The following is a 19,746-nucleotide window of genomic DNA, read 5'->3' as shown; positions in this document are numbered from 1 at the left end:
TCAACACTGCTGCCAACCCATCGCCGCCGTTATTGCCTCCGTATCTGTCATCTCCCACCGCCAACACCACAACGTAGTTGCCCCCACCGCCACCACTAGCCATGCTAAGAAAGTATTTATTGGGTGAACTTATTTAAGTACTTTTTTCTAAAATGACTCATGTCAACCGAAGTCCCTTTTGGCCAGAACATGAACCTGAACCTGACCAGTTTGTCAAACGTAAGTCAGGTGATCAGTTTGAACTTAATGTTTTACCATGTGCATAGGGTGGTTCGCTTGTGTCCACGCACTGCAGCAGTAGCAGCAGCAAATACTTTAGCCACGTTTGCATCAGCTTCTGCAGTTTCTGCTTCCATTGCCGCCCTTTCAGCTTCTAAAATTGCAGCTTCAGCCTCTGCAACAGCCTTTACAGCCATGTCAGCAGCCTGCTGAGGTGTCATGCTCCACATCTTCACCAGCTCAGCATCAATTTCAGCTTTTGTCAGAATCTTGGGAGTACTGCTCATTGTGCAACATTCCTGCTTCACTTCTAAAAGCAATGAATATGGATCCTTTTTAAAATCTGAATTTGAAGTTGGAAGACAAATTTGCATGTCATGTTCTTTAGAAGCAGTGGTAGTATTTTCAGGCTGTATTTTTGACTTTGCAGGTCTACCCCTTTGACGGGACCCACATCCACTGGCAATCGAGTGCATGTTTCTCCATTTATCCTGCACCAAATAAAACAAAATCATCAATACACTGTGAGCATATGATTGAATTTATACAATACTGGATGTACATATGTAAAATCATTTTGTACCTTAAGGTCCACATTGGAACGTGACCACAAAACGGATCCAAACTCCGGATCTTTGAGAATTGTGCTCCATTTTCCCGGTCCATGTTTGACGACTCCAGCTTTGAGAGAATCCTCCTCTTCTTGTGTCCACTTCTGCTTAGGAGCGCCCATTTATGGAAGTCGAAAATCTTTTCTAGATTTCAAGAACATCAGAGAGAACACATATTCAATCACTTGTGATACTAATAACATGTTAAAACTAGTACTCTTTAGGTTATTAACAACATCAATAGTTATTAGTAAATTGTTAATGTGTACAGTAACAAGACAAATGAATGAGTGATCTATTCCATTAACTCTCTTACAGTCGATAGTTTCATAATAATGAATGACAAGCAAATATTATTATGATTCGTCCCCTTCAAGTCTCAAGTAGGGGTGCAAACGAGACGAACCAAGCCACTCTTGAGCTACTCAAGATCGGATCAATAAACAACTCGAAACAAGCCGAGCCTTATCAAGCTCGAGCTGAACCCCAAACAAAGCTTGTTTACTTATCGAGCCCGAGCTCGACCCTTGTATGAGAAGATCGTTTATGTAACATGGTAAAATATTGGTTGATCAATTCCATTCAATAGAGTTACATTATATAAAGATAAACCGCGCCCGTAGGCTACGATACTAAACCCTAAATATTATATTCCAAAAGTTTAGGCTCGTCGAGCCTTGTGTGTTTTTAAGTTTTAACTCTCTTGGCATGTTTAAGGTAGTGCACAAGAGCTCGAGCCATGCTTAGGCTAGTTTAAGATTTTTCTCAAAATATCAAGAAATAAATAAAAACATATGTAAACTCAGAAATAATAAACGAGCCGAGCCCGAGCCCGAGCCGAGCTGAGCTCCAGCTTTAAAAACCACTCACGAGCCGAGCTCAAGTTCTCATAAGTCAAAACGATCCGAGCTTGAGCTCTCATGAGTAAAAACAAACCGAGCTGAGCTTGTCTTGTTTACACCCCTAGGCTCGAGCAATTAGTATATTATGTCTGTGGTGTCAAATTTCATGATGATACAGTCAGCATCCTCCATTTTCACTATTAAGTGCTGATAACACTAAAAGTAGCATGATTGCATAAATAATAAACACTAATCACAAATATCCAAAATCCGAAAACCGTGAAAGCCAAAGCAATAATCTATGAAGACAGAGAGTGAGACCGATTGTAACCTAATTATGAAGCAATCATCAGAGAACAACGATCAACATAACCAACTCAACAAACACAAATTTCACTCTCATATTCTGGATTCATGTAAAACGATAATAATACCGAAATTATGCAACAGAGCAAACATTTATAGCAAAATCGAACCTAATTTCATCAGTTTCGCAATTCTACTCAATATTTGTTCATAATAAAACTAAAATCGAAAATATCGAAACTGCAAATATGCTCGTTACGTATGACAGCTCAACGTGTTTACCGGTAGCACAAATCAGACGATTCATGAAGCAATCATCAGAGAATGATCAATGTAACAGAGTCAATACTCAATAAACACAAATTTCACTCTCAAAGATTCATTTGTAAATAATAATAATAATAATAATAATAATAATAATAATAATAATAATAATAATAATAATAATAGTAGCACTCTACAACAGAATTATGCATGAGAACAAACACTAATAGCAAAATCGAACCGTGTAAAACCTAATTTCATCACTACTACGTGCAGTTGTATTCAATATTTGTAGATAATAAGAGTAGAATCGAAGATATTAAAACTGTAAATATGCTCGTAGATGATGTAATGACAGTTTATTGTGATTACCGGTCGAGTGAGCGTTCCGTCAATAATCCGTTTGATTCAAACCCTAGAATAAGCCTCCAGAATTAATTTATCTTTAACAGCGCCCTTTTGGTATTTGTACGGGTATGGCACCCATGCTAAGTAGAGAGAGAACATTTTGTAGAGTAACTGATAAATTCAACTACTGTGTATGAGTTGGTTTGGGAATGTTTTGAGTTAAATCCATAACCATAACCGACATTTCGGTTAATGGATAGCCTCATAGCCATAACCATAACCGACCCGTTATGGCGGTTTTGGTTAATCCGTTTTGTATGTTATAGTGAGTCGGTTAACCGTAACCAAAACAATGTAAATGGGCCTACAAGTTTGGTACCAATTATTACAAAAAACGACATGACATAATCTAACAAAGTATATAATCCATTATATTAATACTAAATATTCATTCAAAAAAAAGAATGAAATTATATAATCCAACAATGAAATTCAACTTGATTTGATAACGAACGTTGAACCAAAAACATCAAAATGATATAATCCAACATCATGTTTGGTGGAAGTTAATCTAAAACATATTGTTGGTTAAATTAATGGGTCAGTTCGGTTATAGCGGTTTTGGAATTATCTTTAATCAAAACCAACCCGTATTTGGCAGTTTTTATAAATTCATTAAACCAACCCGCCGGTTATGTCGTTTATCGGTTAAAATCGGTTCGGTTATATCGGTTATGGTTTGGTTTAACAGTTATGGCGGTTAAGTTGCTCACTCATGAATTCAACCGGTATATTTAGTGCACGCTTTTTAATAAATCCGGTATAGATGTTTTAGATATTTGTACAGTACCGATTTCATACGTAAATTTATCCACGATTATAAGTTTTATTTAGGGCTCCTTAATGAGTGAGCCAAGTGAATAGGTAGGTCCCAGCAGAGCCCAGTTGGACCCGCAAGACTCACCTCAAACAGGGATGTCTGCGCAGAAACCAACTGGATCCGCAGGACCAACCATGCTCAGAGACGTGACGTCCTTACGCGCAGTACGCAAGCTGGTCCCGCAGGAAATGCCTCCCAATGGTGAAGGACTCCGCCTGTCCCCGCAGCCTCGGATACAAACCATTAGGGAAGGCCACCCGCGCAGCAAGGCTACACGCACAAGGCACTTAGCTCTCAATCGTTCAGTGTCACCTGAAGGAATGAGCGAAGCCGGGAACAATCCTGCACAAGGGCGGGAGGGGGAATACTCCCGCCCAAATAAGCCAGTCCGTACGATACAGGAAGATCTTCTGTACTGTACCTGACGAGGTATGGGAAAAAGATCTGACTAAAGATACGACAGCTTATAGACAACAGTATGGCGAGCAGCATGCTCCTACACTGTATGTCACTATTAGCCGCTGCCTACTCACCAACTCTTGTCATACCACGTGCGTAGCTGACAGTTGGTGGAAAAGGAATAGTATACAGCAGGCCTGGTCGCTATCAGCCGCTACCTACCCACCAACTACCAGCAGGACACGTGCGTAGGCTACTGTTGGTGGAACAGGAACACTGTTGCAGCCGGCCATACCTCCTTGGAAACCTACCTTCAGCTATAAATACCACAAATGGTATGACCATCTCATCTTATCTTGTATTATCATATCTTATCTGATATCATCATATTATACCTGATATCTGCTCTAGCAATCTCTTAATATACTTTTATATTTAAAGAGCAATCTAGTCTGATTCTCACGCCGGAAGGTGGTCACAAGGAGGAACCCCCCCCCCCTTCTCAGTGACGAGCTCACGGTGTCTGTTTTGCAGGTTATCAGAAGAACCATCTTCCAAGGGTCTAACCCCTCGTGGGAAACAGCTATCCAACCCCCAGGTTACCAGTAATCTGTCCGGGGTCCGGCTAGTGTTTCTTCATTGGCGCCATCCGTGCATAAAGCTAGAACCACATTTTTCTCCAGTTTTTTCAAAACTTCTACAAAGATGGTTAGAGAAATTCCGGTAACCACAACCCCAGCTACTGGGGGGAATACCGGTAACACAGTTTTTACAAACACTACCCCGGTTACCCAAGCCGGGGCAAGTGAAGTAAATTTTACGAACACTACCCCAGTTACTCATGCTGGGGCAAGTGCAGTAAATGATCGCCAACTGGGATCCACGGATACCCAGGTTGAAAAACGAAGACTCCCCCGCCAAACTCTCGATGAAGTCAAGGCATGGGCGGAGGCACGACAAAAGGAATTCCAGGCCGAGTTGAACGAACGCTTGCGTTCCGTACAACAGGCCGACGAATTCGAATACTGGGAGGATGACTCGGAGGAATCCGACTCCGACGCGAACCCTCGCCATAGGGCAAAAGGGAAGCGTAAGGAAATGGAATCGCAACCGAAAAGGCATTTTGGACAAGCCTTCAAACCAAAAAGCACAGGTGGAAGTCCACGAGACTTCTCCAAAACGTTCAGACCAAACGTTGCAAATGCAGGAACGTCCAAGTTTGCAAGGGACATTGCAGAAGCAATCGCCCCAAATAGTGCCAAACAAATGCCTAACATAGGCACATATGACGGTATATCTGATCCAGACGATCATTTGAACAGGTTCATAGCAGGGGCAACCGTCAGCAATTGGACGGAACCCACGTGGTGTTACATGTTCCAAATGACGCTTGTTGGGGCTGCTAGAGCTTGGTTTGATCGCCTACCGGTCAACCACATCTACGACTGGGCAGACTTCCAGCAGAAGTTTAGCCAACACTTCAGCCAGCAACGGAAGTATACCGAGGAGCAATGGACAATCCTCAAATGCATACGAGAAGAAGATGAATCTCTGCCAAACTTCATCACTCGCTTCAACTCAAAGAAGCTAAGTTTGGGCAATATCAGTGAAGATCTTGTTCGCGCTGCCTTCATCCAGGGCGCGCATGACCCAGAGCTCATCCGCACCCTAACGGGTAAAGATGGCATGCCATCCACATGGGATGCCATCATGACAGCAGCAAAACGCTATGCGGAAACGGAGAAGCAACTGGGTAGAGATCTCCCACAGAGCACAAACCTCTACACTCAGAAAACGAGAGAAGACAACGTCCTCACCGCCCGACTAAATAAAAAGCGGAAGCAAGGCATTTGGCAGTCAAGGGTAAACTTTGACACCTCATCCGGCTTGCAACATCGATTGGGCGGGAGGGATAACGCACAGCCGCATCGGAACTCCAGATGGACGCCACTCAGCAAAAGCGTCACTGAGATATTCGCCACTGAAGAGCTCCCGTGGCCAAAGCCTCCAATAATCCGACATCGTCACGATGCTGATCGGAGCAAATACTGTGACTTTCACAAGACAAAAGGCCACAACACTGAAGAATGCATAGACGTAAAAGACATGGTCGAAGCATTTGTCAAAGATGGGATGCTCGCGCACCTCGTGGCACAATAAAGGCTGAGCAGGCGGGTGCGTGTAGAACCCCAGCTGGGGAAAACACGAATACAAATTCCAGCTTCAATATCGAGACTACATGATGCGTAAAGAACGAGATCCCGAACCAGGTGCGTATCGGCTCGATGGCACTCCCATCCCAACAATATGGAAGGGAGCTCATTTACACAATTTGCATGTAAATCAATTCCCATTTGTAAAGAAAATGCCAAGAGCCACTTCTAATGGAAATGATTCTCTTTAGAACATCGAAGCTGATGATTTTACTTTTCTGAACACTAATATGACGATATTCACATTATGTGAAGTCGTTGCGTGGGAAGGCGGTTCTACCCGCACAAACCCAATAATAGGAAAAAACCTACACGCAGGTCAGATATGGGTAAACTTTTGCCATCCTACTAAGTGCAAGTGACGGTTCTACCCGCACAATCACGAAAGAGGAAGCAAAACTTCACACCTATTATCAACCACGTTCAAAGGTTAACTTATCCTCAAAAGATGAGGAAAACCTACACGCAGGTCAGATATGGGTAAACTTTTGCCATCCTACTAAGTGCAAGTGACGGTTCTACCCGCACAATCACGAAAGAGGAAGCAAAACTTCACACCTATTATCAACCACGTTCAAAGGTTAACTTATCCTCAAAAGATGAGGAAAACCTACACGCAGGTCAGATATGGGTAAACTTTTGCCATCCTACTAAGTGCAAGTGACGGTTCTACCCGCACAATCACGAAAGAGGAAGCAAAACTTCACACCTATTATCAATCACGTTCAAAGGTTAACTTATCCTCAAAAGATGAGGAAAACCTACACGCAGGTCAGATAAAGGTTAAAGTTTAGCCATCCTACTAAGTGCAAGTGACGGTTCTACCCGCACAATCACGAAAGAGGAAGCAAAACTTTAACCCATTATCAACCACGTTCAACAGGTTAACTTATTCTAAACACTTGGAAAATTGCTAATTTAAACTAAAGTCATAAGTTTATAAAGCAAGGAACCCAAAGAAGGAAATAACAATCTTATACGCAAAAAGATTTATATTTCACAAATGAATTATTACAATGGCCGGGTAACTACCCGCCTACGAAAAGAAAAAATAAATACATCTGTGCAAGACTATCCTAGCAGTGGGAAGGGATCTTCAGGATCAGGCTTCAGGGCCGCTTCCACTTGGACCCGCTCCATCAGAAGAACGGGGCGGTTCGAGGAAAGCTTTAAGGATAGCTAACCCATCATCAGCAGCAGCTACTTGGTCCACCTTCTCCACCACTGGATGCGGGAAGGCAGCATATTGATTTACTGCTTGGTCATATATGGCTTCAGTGTCAACATTGTACAAATGGAAGTTGGAAGGCGGGAAGCCTTTCTTAACGAACCCTAGACCAAGCAGGAAGCCAGCCCGTTCCCCATCCTCGTGAGAAGCGTTGAGGGCTGCACTCATAGCCTCGTCGTAGGATGTCTCTGAGAAGACCCGATGCACAACCTACAAAGAAAATACAAGTGTCAAAACACCTTTTCTATGTACAAAGGAAAGCGTGAAGACGTAAAGATAAAATACCTGAGGCAACGCTTCTCGAAGAAGCCATTCCTTGGCAACCAGGGCTTGGGTACAGGCGCGTTCGGCTTCGCTTTTATTGAGGTTGGCAAGTTGCACTTCCTTTGCAGCAGCCTCTTCAACGCCCTTAAGCTTCCACTCGGTGTGGTCAAGCACGCCCCTCTGGTCCAGGATCTCTTGGAGCTTCTTGGCATCTTCCATGGCCAAGGCATCATGAGCACGTTGGAGAGCCTCTAATTGGGCCTTGAGCTCCTCGTTCTCCATGCGTAAAGGCTCAGCAACGGCTTCAGCCTTGGTAGCCCTCTCAGTCGCGTTCCTCGCAGTCTCCTTAGCCAGCCGAAGCTGTTCGTTAACAGCTTGGGCAGCCTTGGAGCGGGCCTCGAGTCGCGCTTGAACCTCAACCTCTAGGGCCTTGAAGGCCTTCTCCTTCTCCGCAGCAGCTGCGGCCAACTTTTGGTTCTCCTCCCGAAGAGCCCGCGCTTGAGATACTTCCTTGGCGCGAGCTGCTTTCAACTTGTCGTTTTCACGACAAAGCAGCTCGACGCGCGGCTGCATCCGGGCCTGGAGAACCCGAAGCTCATTGGTTAGCCTACCCTCCTGGTAGCTAGCCATGGCTTCCCCCAACGCACCATGGGGAGCAGCGTGGCGAGCCCATTCCACGCACTCCACAGGGGTACGAAGGGTTGTTCCTCGGCGTATGTTCCATCGCGGAACATACACTTCATTGGAATCCGACACTGCAAAAAACAAAAAAGCAGTTAGGAAAAGATGATTAATATATATATATATATATATATATATATAAGGGCCAAATGAACCCTACGCACCTGTAGGGTCTATAACAGGCCGATAGCCGCCGAACCCATCACCTGAACCCAAAGGAAATCCATCCAAAAGGTCAGGCAGATGGGAAGGTGGCATAGATTGGCGAGTACTCCCATGCGTACCTGATGGGCCGGCCATTGGTGCCGGTGGCGGGGGCATGGTGGCAGCCGCCGCAGTCGCTGCCGCAGAATCCGCAGCAATAGTAACCGCCGGCTCGGTAAAGGATGTGGTAAAAATTGCACTCACGGCCGGCGGTGACGACAAAGCTGGAACAGTCGGCTCAGAGTGAGCAACTGAACCAGTAGGAGCAGACGCAGGCGCCTGGGTCGACGCCTCAGGGAGGCTGACCAAGCCTACCGTCATCGGCGGAGAGGTACTCGAAGGCGCTAAACCCGGGAATGCGTCAACATCCACGCCTGCACAAGAAGATAAGTGTTAACAATAAATTTATGAAGTATGTTAAATCTACAAAACAAGGATATTTGTACTTACGGGTTTTCTTGAGCCTGAACGTACGGACAGGCGGGGACAAACCCGATGGAGCCAGTCTCTTGATGCCGGTCACCGTCGTCGTCGTTGGTTCTCCGGAGGTAACAGTCGTAGCCTCCGGAGCAGTGGTCTTCTCACCACCGGGGTGCCCCGCCACTTCTTCACTATCTGACTCGCTGTCAGATAGAAGCACCGGATCAGCTGTGGAGGCCTTCTCCTTTCCTTTCCCGCCGGCAGCCTTCCTCTTCCGCACCAGCGGAGGACCATCTGCGGATTCCTCAGAAGAAGACAGGATGTAAGGAATTCCAGCAGCGGGTACAGCATTGAGGGGTTGAGGATAGAGTATCGCCTTACCTGGCCGCCGTTGGCTCAGGATCTCGTGGCCCAGCGGATAGACCTCCACAAACCGATCCGCCGTTTGCTCCAGGATGGGCAACTCGTTCTCGTCAAGAGCACGAGTACCCACCCGCACGGGACCGTCAGCTTCCCGTGGGAACAGGAGCGACTCCAAATTATTCCCCTCTGAAAGAAAAGAAACAGTTAGAAAATAAACTAATATCAGCAAGAAAGACAAGACATACCATAAGGAATAGAGTTCAAACCGTATTCGAGAAGGATGGGAAACCGGGACGCATCCTTCCATACCCGGCTCATCCCCAGCAGCACCATCCCGGACTCCGCAAACCGGTAAACCGGAGATTGGACCCGGGATATCTTCGCGAACATTCCGCCTCCTGATAGCTGGAAGCGTGAAGGCTCGGAAGCGCTTGACCCTTCTTGAACTTCATGGCAATGGGGATGGCGCGGGCAGAGATGTAGAAGAACTCCCGCTTCCATGATCGGAGACTGCGCTCGGTCACGCAGATCTTCAAACCCTTAATACGGGTCGTCAGGGTGTACCACCCTTGGATGCACCTCCAAGTATAGAAGGTCATCAAGCGGTCCACATAGGGCTCAATACCCAGAATCCGGCACACCCACTCGAAGTGCCGGATCTTGGCAATCGCCATCGGATGCAACTCGGTTAGGTGCACACCGTGCCTCTCCAAGACACGGTACATAAACTTTGTCAATGGGAACCTAAGGTTCCCATAAACAAAGAATGCAGCATATACCCCGATCTTGCCACTGGGGGCATCGTACACAGTTTGGTGGGGTTCAGGAAACTCAGGCTCAAGAGACTCAAGCATGAACTTCCTGACGATGTACTGGTACTGATCGACAGGTAGAGCACACTGGCACTCGCCAGCAGTACTCCTATCGTCGGCTACAGCTTCAGCATCATGAGAAGACATTTTGCAGAAAGAAGAAAGCGATTTCGGGAAAATGCTTGCCTGAAAAGGGGAGTATTTGCCGGAAATCGCTAAGAAGAAGAAGAGAAGGGTGAAAGTGTGGATTACAAAGAACCCTCTCCCCCTTTATATAGTAATCGCAATTAATGCGGTGAATTTAATGCGGAGGAGAGAGAAATCGAAGGTGCAATGAAACTATGACACGTGGCAGAGAGCAGGCTGGCAACAGCTGTTGACAGGACGTGTGCCAGCAATTTCGCGGCCACGCGCCCGAAAAATCGCGCCTACGCGCCTGAAAAGCGTCTGGAATGACCATGTACTGTCACGTCACCATAACTTCCTGCACGTCCTGACACAGTCAGAAGAAACCGTCGCACGACGTTTCAAAGGTTTGGACTGTTCCTATCTTTCCACCAACCCTTCGAATTTCAAAATTCAAATTTTGAAAATATTAAAAAGAAAGCGGGAAAACACCCCTTACCTTGGCAAACAAGTAACCGTAAGACGGATGCGGGTACAGTGTAAAGGCAAAACCCTTCACATACCTAGCACCCGCAGGGAATTGAAGCCAAGTAAAACCTTGGCAAACAAGTAACCGTAAGACGGATGCGGGTACAGTGTAAAGGCAAAACCCTTCACATACCTAGCACCCGCAGGGAATTGAAGCCAAGTAAGACCTTGGCAAACAAGTAACCGTAAGACGGATGCGGGTACAGTGTAAAGGCAAAACCCTTCACGCACCTAGCACCCGCAGGGAATTGAAGCCAAAACTTGGCGAACAAGTAACCGTAAGACGGATGCGGGTACAGTGTAAAGGCAAAACCCTTCACATACCTAACTCCCGCAGGGAATTGAAGCCAAATATTCCTCGGCAACCAAGCAACTATAAGACGGGTGCGGGTACAGTGTAAAGGCAAAACCCTTCACATACCTAGCACCCGCAGGGAATTGACGCCAGGAATACCTTGGAAGTAAAGTAACCATAAGACGAGCGCTGGTACAGTGTTAAGGCAAAACCCTTCACATACCTAGCGCTCCGCTGGGAATTGAAACCAAGAAGGATCTTCTGGGCAATGCTTGCGGAAACGGAAATAACATCCCCGCATAGCAGGAACGTCGAGAACTACGTTGTTTGAAGCTCCAGGATGGAATTGGTGGTTTTAACATAATTGATCACTATGTTCAAAACTACCAAAACCTCATGGAGTCCACACAAGTGGGACTCAACGCTCCTGACTTGCGAGGAGGTTACAGACCTACCCGCATCATACCCAAAGACCAAGCAGGAAACTCGGGAATTTCTGCAAGTGACAAGGACTTCCGCGGGAAGAATCCCCATGGAAAACCTTAAAAAACCCTTTTCAAAACCCTTTGCTTAAGTCCAAAAGTTCACCTCACTTTATTAAACACGCATGAGAAGAACATTGGACTGGGGGGACTTGAAGAGGTAGGTCCCAGCAGAGCCCAGTTGGACCCGCAAGACTCACCTCAAACAGGGATGTCTGCGCAGAAACCAACTGGATCCGCAGGACCAACCATGCTCAGAGACGTGACGTCCTTACGCGCAGTACGCAAGCTGGTCCCGCAGGAAATGCCTCCCAATGGTGAAGGACTCCGCCTGTCCCCGCAGCCTCGGATACAAGCCATTAGGGAAGGCCACCCGCGCAGCAAGGCTACACGCACAAGGCACTTAGCTCTCAATCGTTCAGTGTCACCTGAAGGAATGAGCGAAGCCGGGAACAATCCTGCACAAGGGCGGGAGGGGGAATACTCCCGCCCAAATAAGCCAGTCCGTACGATACAGGAAGGTCTTCTGTACTGTACCTGACGAGGTATGGGAAAAAGATCTGACTAAAGATACGACAGCTTATAGACAACAGTATGGCGAGCAGCATGCTCCTACACTGTATGTCACTATTAGCCGCTGCCTACTCACCAACTCTTGTCATACCACGTGCGTAGCTGACAGTTGGTGGAAAAGGAATAGTATACAGCAGGCCTGGTCGCTATCAGCCGCTACCTACCCACCAACTACCAGCAGGACACGTGCGTAGGCTACTGTTGGTGGAACAGGAACACTGTTGCAGCCGGCCATACCTCCTTGGAAACCTACCTTCGGCTATAAATACCACAAATGGTATGACCATCTCATCTTATCTTGTATTATCATATCTTATCTGATATCATCATATTATACCTGATATCTGCTCTAGCAATCTCTTAATATACTTTTATATTTAAAGAGCAATCTAGTCTGATTCTCACGCCGGAGGGTGGTCACAAGGAGGAACCCCCCCTTCTCAGTGACGAGCTCACGGTGTCTGTTTTGCAGGTTATCAGAAGAACCATCTTCCAAGGGTCTAACCCCTCGTGGGAAACAGCTATCCAACCCCCAGGTTACCAGTAATCTGTCCGGGGTCCGGCTAGTGTTTCTTCACCAAGACAGATACAGCTCACGCTTTGAGCTCAAAATTATATGCATCAGCTCGAAAAAGATATTTAACATTTTAGGAAAATAAATAATATGAATTTAAGTTGGGTTTGTAAAGCTCCAATTTAAGTTATACTTAATGAGGGTTACTCCGGTTTAAAAAGCTCGCTCAAAAAAGATATTTAATATTTGAAGTAAAACTTATTATTAAAATAAATAATAGGGTAGAGATTTCCAAAGTAAAATCTCTTCCGAATTTTCCTTCAAACTTCTTTAATTCATTTTCGTTTAATTCGAACGGAAACAGGAACTTAAATAATATCTTCGTTTTGCCTCACTTTCTTTTCTCTCCTAAATTTCCTTTTTCTTTTATTCTCTTGTCTATTAATCTTGGGAACAGAGATGTCTAGAGTCTAGACTATATCTATAGGGAGGGGCTTAATGCTTTGCTAGTTTGCTGTATAAGTTAGTGGGCCTCGCTTAGTCGTATGTTTTAGTTTTGACTTCCATGTTCTACAGTTGTTTATGGTTCGGTTTAAACCTGTAAAGTCAAGCATCGATTTAGTTTCGTAATCGGTTTTCCCATAAAATTTGAAACTAGTCCGAGTTGTTGGTTTATGGTTTAGGGTTTAGCTTTCAAAGATCTTCCATTTTCTAAATGGAAACTATCCGTAGATATAGTTTTTATTTTTGAACCAACAATACGCTGAAACCTTTAAGAACCATATAATAGACGCCTACTAGTTATTTTAATTTGATTATCTTCCCTACTTCTTTAATTATCTTTTATGCATGGCTCTTGACATGTTATTAGTTTTGTAATAAATGCACCCCTACACACACGTATACTTGCATACAAAAATGCACATGTATCACACATCTAAGTAGAGGGTGTTTGATATAGAATCATATTTTAAAAATTAAAATGTAGAACCGAGATAACCACATAAGCCTCAAGCGTATCTATATATGCATGTCTATGTACATACGTATGTATAGTAAAGCCTAACGCAAATTTAATGTAAGATTGATTTTTGTTTATATAATGTTGCATTTAAACTTTACCATTAAGGGTTTGGTTTACTTCGGTTTCAGTTTGACAACACTTCGATCATGGTTTAGAGAGTTCAAAAACCCTTACTAATGGTTCGACCTAATATATCAAAACCAGACCATAAACATCAAGGCCGTCTCCGAGAACCCCTTAAAATTTTGAGGCATTGGACGAGTAAAAAAACGAGCCCCTAAAATCACATTCTCAATTATGTAACAGATAAAATCACAATTTTACCAACAATGTTGTCAATGTTACTTAAATGGCATATAAAATGAAAGTTTTTTTCTATAAAAGAAAAAGAACACTTATTGTGGAAATCGAACCCATTACCTTTGTTTCCATAGTCTAGAACACTTTCCATTTAACCAAATAGTCATTTTGTGGACTTTTCTGTTAAAACAAAATTATATATAAAATATAAATTTTATATTTTAACAATTATGGGCCTCTCGAGAGTGGGCCCGGGTCCGTCGCCCTCCCCTTGGGCCGGGCCTGATGAACATCCACTAGACCGTTACCAGTTACCGGCCCAAAATTCATTTGAACCCATTCATTAAGCATACCTAAAAGCAAACATTATGGTGATTACAAACTGATTGGTGATTTTGCATCAAAATTTGTAGCTAATAATCAGTTCTTATGAAATTGAACAAGATTCAGATAAAAGGCTAATTTTGGGTACCATGATTTGTACTTTCATGGCTGTCATTGTTGGGAAGTGGTGTTAGTTTGTCCCTAGCATTATTTTTAGACATCCGTCTGTGTTTTACTTTGCTGCATGATGATACCTCTGTTCCTGAATAAACCATAAGCAGACTGTGAGTCTCATGAAAAGCTTACAAATAAGCAGACTCTAAACGAACGAACACGAACAACAGCATGTTTGTGTCTGTTCATTAAACTTTATCTGAACCCGAACACGCACACTAACAATTAAACAAACTGATTTTCTTGTTCATGTTCGTCCGTTAATAAAATGAGCATGTAAGCGTTCAATATAAACGAACGGTTTATGAACATAAACGAAAATAATTAGGCAATCCTAAACAAACACCAATTGAAGTCTAAATGTCTAATACCTGTCTACTTGCTTTTAAAAATAATAAAATTACATAGTTAAGTGGATTAAACCAACATAAACACACAGACTTAAACAACTGAAATTATGAAAATAAGCAAACTTTCACGAACATAATCGAACGAACGAAACATGTGTTCATGTTTGCTCGTTAATTAAGCGAACAAAAAATTTTGTTCATGTTTGTTCGTTTATTAAATAAACGAATTTCTCGCCGAACGATTCATGAACATTTCACTGAACGTTTACAGGCCTACTACCTGATAAAATTAGGCGTGTGCACAGTTCGGTTTGGGTCAGTTTTGGGCTAAAACCAAAACTTCAGTTTATCAATTTATGAAAACCGTTCGTTTTCAGTTTTCTGGTTTTCGTTGTGGTTCCGGTTCGGTTTTGCCATTTATGCTTGAAAATTTTGGGCCAAAAATAATAAATTTAAGTCCAGATCATTTCGGTAATTAATAACTAACTAATAATTACATATTTTGGCTAAAATATTTAACTTACATATTTACTAAATTCTTATATATTACTTAAAATTAAAAATGAAAATCTAGAAATTTGGTTCGGTTCAATTTTTCAGTTTTTACCGCATGCAAAACAAAAACCTAACCGTAACATTGGCTTTTACAAAAACTTAAAATAAAAAAAATGTTGGTTTTTGTTTCAGTTCGGTTTTTTCATTTTCATGCCCACTCCTAGATAACATAGCTTGATCTTATTGTTCCAAAACGTGTTGTTCCGGACACGCAAACCGGCCTACGCCAGACCGTCCCATCACGTGAGAGGTAAATCAGCCTCACTCAGCGGCAAGGTGATTGGCGCTTAGGATCGGTTTCCAACCTACGACCCCTAGGTTATTGAACTTACTATGATTGTCATCATTTTTGCTCTCGGGTCTCTCTTCGGCATTTCGTCGAACACCTTCCAGGTGTTCATCATCAATGGGCAACTGCGGACCAATAATAATCTGTCTACGTTTCGAAGCAGCTTCTTTAAGCTTCTGCTTCCGTACTCTCTTTCTCTGAGCTCTTGTAAGCTTCTGAAACCCTAATTCTTCACTCCTTTCATCTTCTTCTACTTCTTCTTCCTCTAATTCACATTTTGCCCAAATTCATAACATTAATTGTGTAATTAGATTACTAATTAATTAGCTGCAGTTCACAATTGTGTGTAATTGAAGAGTAACCTAACTGATATTGTGAGATTCTGAATTCACGATTTTCCGCGCAAAATTTAGGGTTTGTTCGTCAAATTGGTTTTGATTAGGTGGTGGTGGTGGTGGTGTCTTTCTTTCTTTTTCTTCATTGGATACATCTTCTTCTTCTCGTTTTACTTGGTCATTTTATTGCGCAGCAGCGCTACATCATACTTCAATCTGTCCCACTATTTTTTATAATACCATGAAAATGATTATCATTTCACAACTTTTCTCTCTTTTTTTAATATTAATATAAGTTAAGCTAATTTAATATAACTTAAATAAAAATATTAAATTTCATGTACAAACGTAAAATAAAAAGAAAATAATTTTTGAGTACTCATTGTTGCCAGTAGTAAAAAACGTAAATATTTTGCTAAGCAAGTCGGTTCAAACACGTGTCAAAGTCGTTTATCAGACAAAAGAATATTTTTTGTTTCACAAAAATATGTTTTTTCTAAAATTTATATCGAGATGTTCATAAAAAAAGCTATACAAACCTATGTATTTAGTTTTCTTTTTCCAGCAAATTAACAAAAACATTCTATTAACTAAAAACTATTTAACTACTTAAATAAATATGAAAAGTTTTTTTAAGATTATAATTAAAATATTAAATTAACACACATTAGTTAAAGAAAAAAAAGGACACAATCTTCTCCTCCAAGACTCCACCCCCATCTGCAACTTCCCATACTCTTCCAACACCATCCTCAGTTTGCATCATCTTCAATATGTGGACTAAAAAATTAAACACCCCAAACACCCCCATTTAAAAGAGGGGAAGATGTTGAAGTTAACAAGTTTACCGATTTGAACGTTAATTTTAAAACGACGATTTTCTTTTTATGTTTAGATCTCCGTGTCGCACCACTTTAATCAGACCATGTTATTTTAACCGGGCTTACTTTGACTTTAGAGTTTGGCTTGGTCGTTTCTCTGGGTTACCACTTGACAATCCACAAGAGCGTAACTCGGTGGCGTAACACGCGGTGGACTCGGGATCTGAACTGACAACCTCAAAAGGTCTGGCTTAAATTCTACATTGTCAATATGCACCCAAAGTGAAACAAGTGTATTTCACTTTGGGTGTATTTCACCTTGCGGCGCGCGTTGAGTTGGGTGTTTGAGTTTCGAGCATTTAAGGGCATCTTAGAGGGTCTAAGTGCACGACACTCGTAACTTGACCATGATTTCCCGTTATATAACCAGCAACGTTGCACTGTATTATCATATGATCGGTTTTGCATTGTTTGAAGGCTTGGCTTGGAACTTAGGTAATGCTAGTAGATATATTTTGATTGTCAAAAGACATGCCGTACCCATAATGCGAAGATAAATAATGACTCTATGCACATTAGCTTATTTTATAATTGCACCCCAGTTTTATTGATGAAACCTTTGTTACTTGGTGAGGACCTATCGTTGAACCACATGTGGTAATGTTATATTCTTCGTTACAAATAGTATATCAACCTTCAAAAGAATTTAACTACAAAGCCCATACATATACAACAATATATAAGTTTATATCAAAATCTAGATGTGATCCGATCATCTACATAATTATATCCTAAAATTATTATCAACGTGATTCAATCACATGTTAACTTAAATGAATAATTGAAAATAATATAATTCGATAATTAAGTTTTGAAAAAACAAAAGAAAAGAAAAAAAAAAGAAACATCACCTTAAATCTATCCTTTATAAGTTTTATAAATTAAACCAATAGTTTATTAATTGATAAAATTCTCAAAATGTCCATTTATAAAAGAAAGATTCAAGATTACAAACAAAGAATTCCATAATTGTACTATACAATCTTGTCGTTGGCAACGCGCCAACGCGTCGCGTCTTTTAGTCAACATGTCGAGTTTTTTCGTCTAACAGAAGACACATGACACAAAAAACAGGACAGCCCGATCAGTATTTGAAAATTTAACACGCCCCAACCAAATATGAGGAAAAACACCTGAATTTTGAGAATAATTATGTGGCCTGGCCAAATATTTGGCAAACACGTGTCGTAAACTTATTTTATAACAGACTGACATACGTCATATTCTAGTTGGATAAAACACTCGTTCATTCTTGACATGTTGTCAACGACGAGTTTGAAAAGGATATACCCTGAACCTCTTTTTATCAAGGTACAAAACATGAAAATCTCTCTTAAAATGAAAAATTTGGGATTTTTTAAAAGTGTAATAAAATAACTAACTAAATAAATAATTAGTATGGAATGAATAAATCTTTATTTAAGGACAAAATATATGATACATGGTGGAAGCAAAGGTAACGTGTCATTAAATAAGTGGATGAAAGTGGGCTGTGTCTTGGACATCGCATAAAACTTTCGGTCAAACAAAAGACCAAATATGATGCAGTCAAACCAACACACTGTCATGGTCAAGCTGTTTTAAACTTTTAATCTTTATTTTATATTTTATTTTTATATTGTTTTGCCCAAAAAGACCTTAAACACACCACACATTACTTCCAAGTTACAACTTTTAACTTTTACTACCCCTCAACTCCCCTCTATTAACAAAAGTGGCACCAACCTCTTTATGAATTTGACACTTTTAGTCCATGTTTCCATAACCGGATCGGACAGCGAACCGGTCGGGCAATCGGTTCACCGATTAACCGGTCGAATCGGTTGAGCCGGTCGAACGACTTTTGCTTAAAAAATATTGAAAAAAAAATTATTTTTTTTGTAGAAAACCGGTTCAGTCGGTCTGGTTTTCCGGTCAGACCGATCGGTTTCTTGGGAACCAAGTGAGCTGTATAGAACTAGACCGGTCAGTGGACTAAATTCCGGTCTGATCGGTTTGACCGACCGGTCAACATTGCTTTTAGTAGGATAAGAAAACTATACATTTCACAATGTAAACCGTTTAATTGTACATTTGCTTGAATGATTAATAAACCGTATAGTTTCGGGCTTTAGTAGGATTCCTAGTGTGTATTTTAAAGATTTGGAGATAAATACTATTTGCGTGTCTCTAGTGTTGCGGTTTAAAAGATGCATTACTGGTGTGATCAAGCCATATTAAATGCTTATGTACTTTCACCCACATGCGTGTCTAGTTAAAACAATGGCCTAATACATATATTGTACAGTTTATATCTACTTATTCAGAAACTTGATGCTCAAGATGTGTTTAAGGAGAAGCGAGATGTATGGTACCGGACATGTCATTTATGAAGTTTATTGCTCAGGATATGTTGAACTAGGTGCTACCTTTTCATCTTATAACAAGAATAGTTGTTTGAGTTATGTACGCTAAAGAAAAAAATATTTTCAATGTGATATAAAGCTTTACAGATAGATTTCTTCAGTTAAAACAATTAATAACACTATTAAAATTGCCATAAAATTCTGTACATATTCTAAGAGTGAGGGTGCAAAGTTTAAGGGTAATCACATTTATATAAAAGAGACACAGTTGCCTATTGTATGTGCGGATCCATATTAGTTATGCTAGTCCATGTTTTGGCCTTTGATGCGTTTGAATTTTGTTTTGTTTAGTTGGTCTACATTACTAAAATCAACGAAAATTCCAACAATAATTCATAATTCAAAATCAAGAGACATACATCACAATAATCACATAAAAACACTGATTCAACTCATGTTAAATATCTAACAGAAGTTCAATATCACACACTTTCTTTCTATTATGTCACCGTATTATTAGGGCTGACAATTTAGACACGATGCATGACCTTAGCATGTATCAGATATGGCATTAACATGTTTCGTGTACTAAACAGG

At 41.7% G+C, this 19,746-nt stretch overlaps 1 protein-coding gene across 1 annotated transcript; it reads right to left on the bottom strand.

The window, feature by feature from the left end:
• Positions 1-218: 218 nt before the first annotated feature.
• Positions 219-15,693, bottom strand: LOC143626323 (single myb histone 6-like). The gene is made up of 4 exons (XM_077096454.1): positions 15,632-15,693; positions 14,381-14,482; positions 803-974; positions 219-710 (listed from the first exon to the last, which is right to left on the bottom strand). The coding sequence occupies exons 3-4, from the start codon at positions 950-952 to the stop codon at positions 252-254; spliced, it is 609 nt and encodes a 202-aa protein (XP_076952569.1). The 5' UTR covers positions 953-974; positions 14,381-14,482; positions 15,632-15,693; the 3' UTR covers positions 219-251.
• Positions 15,694-19,746: the final 4,053 nt, after the last annotated feature.

This window comes from Bidens hawaiensis, unplaced genomic scaffold, assembly GCF_021521415.1.
Source record: "Bidens hawaiensis isolate Kalapana, Puna unplaced genomic scaffold, B.hawaiensis_p1.1 tig00004357_1, whole genome shotgun sequence".
NCBI classification, from domain to species: Eukaryota; Viridiplantae; Streptophyta; class Magnoliopsida; order Asterales; family Asteraceae; genus Bidens; species Bidens hawaiensis.
This window is presented reverse-complemented; position numbering and strand designations above follow the sequence as displayed.

Coding starts and splice junctions, on each gene's coding strand:
- LOC143626323 (XM_077096454.1), bottom strand. CDS start 952: ATGGGCGCTCCTAAGCAGAAGTGGACACAAGAAGAGGAGGATTCTCTC. Junction 711..802: donor GTTCCAATGTGGACCTTAAG/GTACAAAATGAT, acceptor TATTTGGTGCAG/GATAAATGGAGAAACATGCA.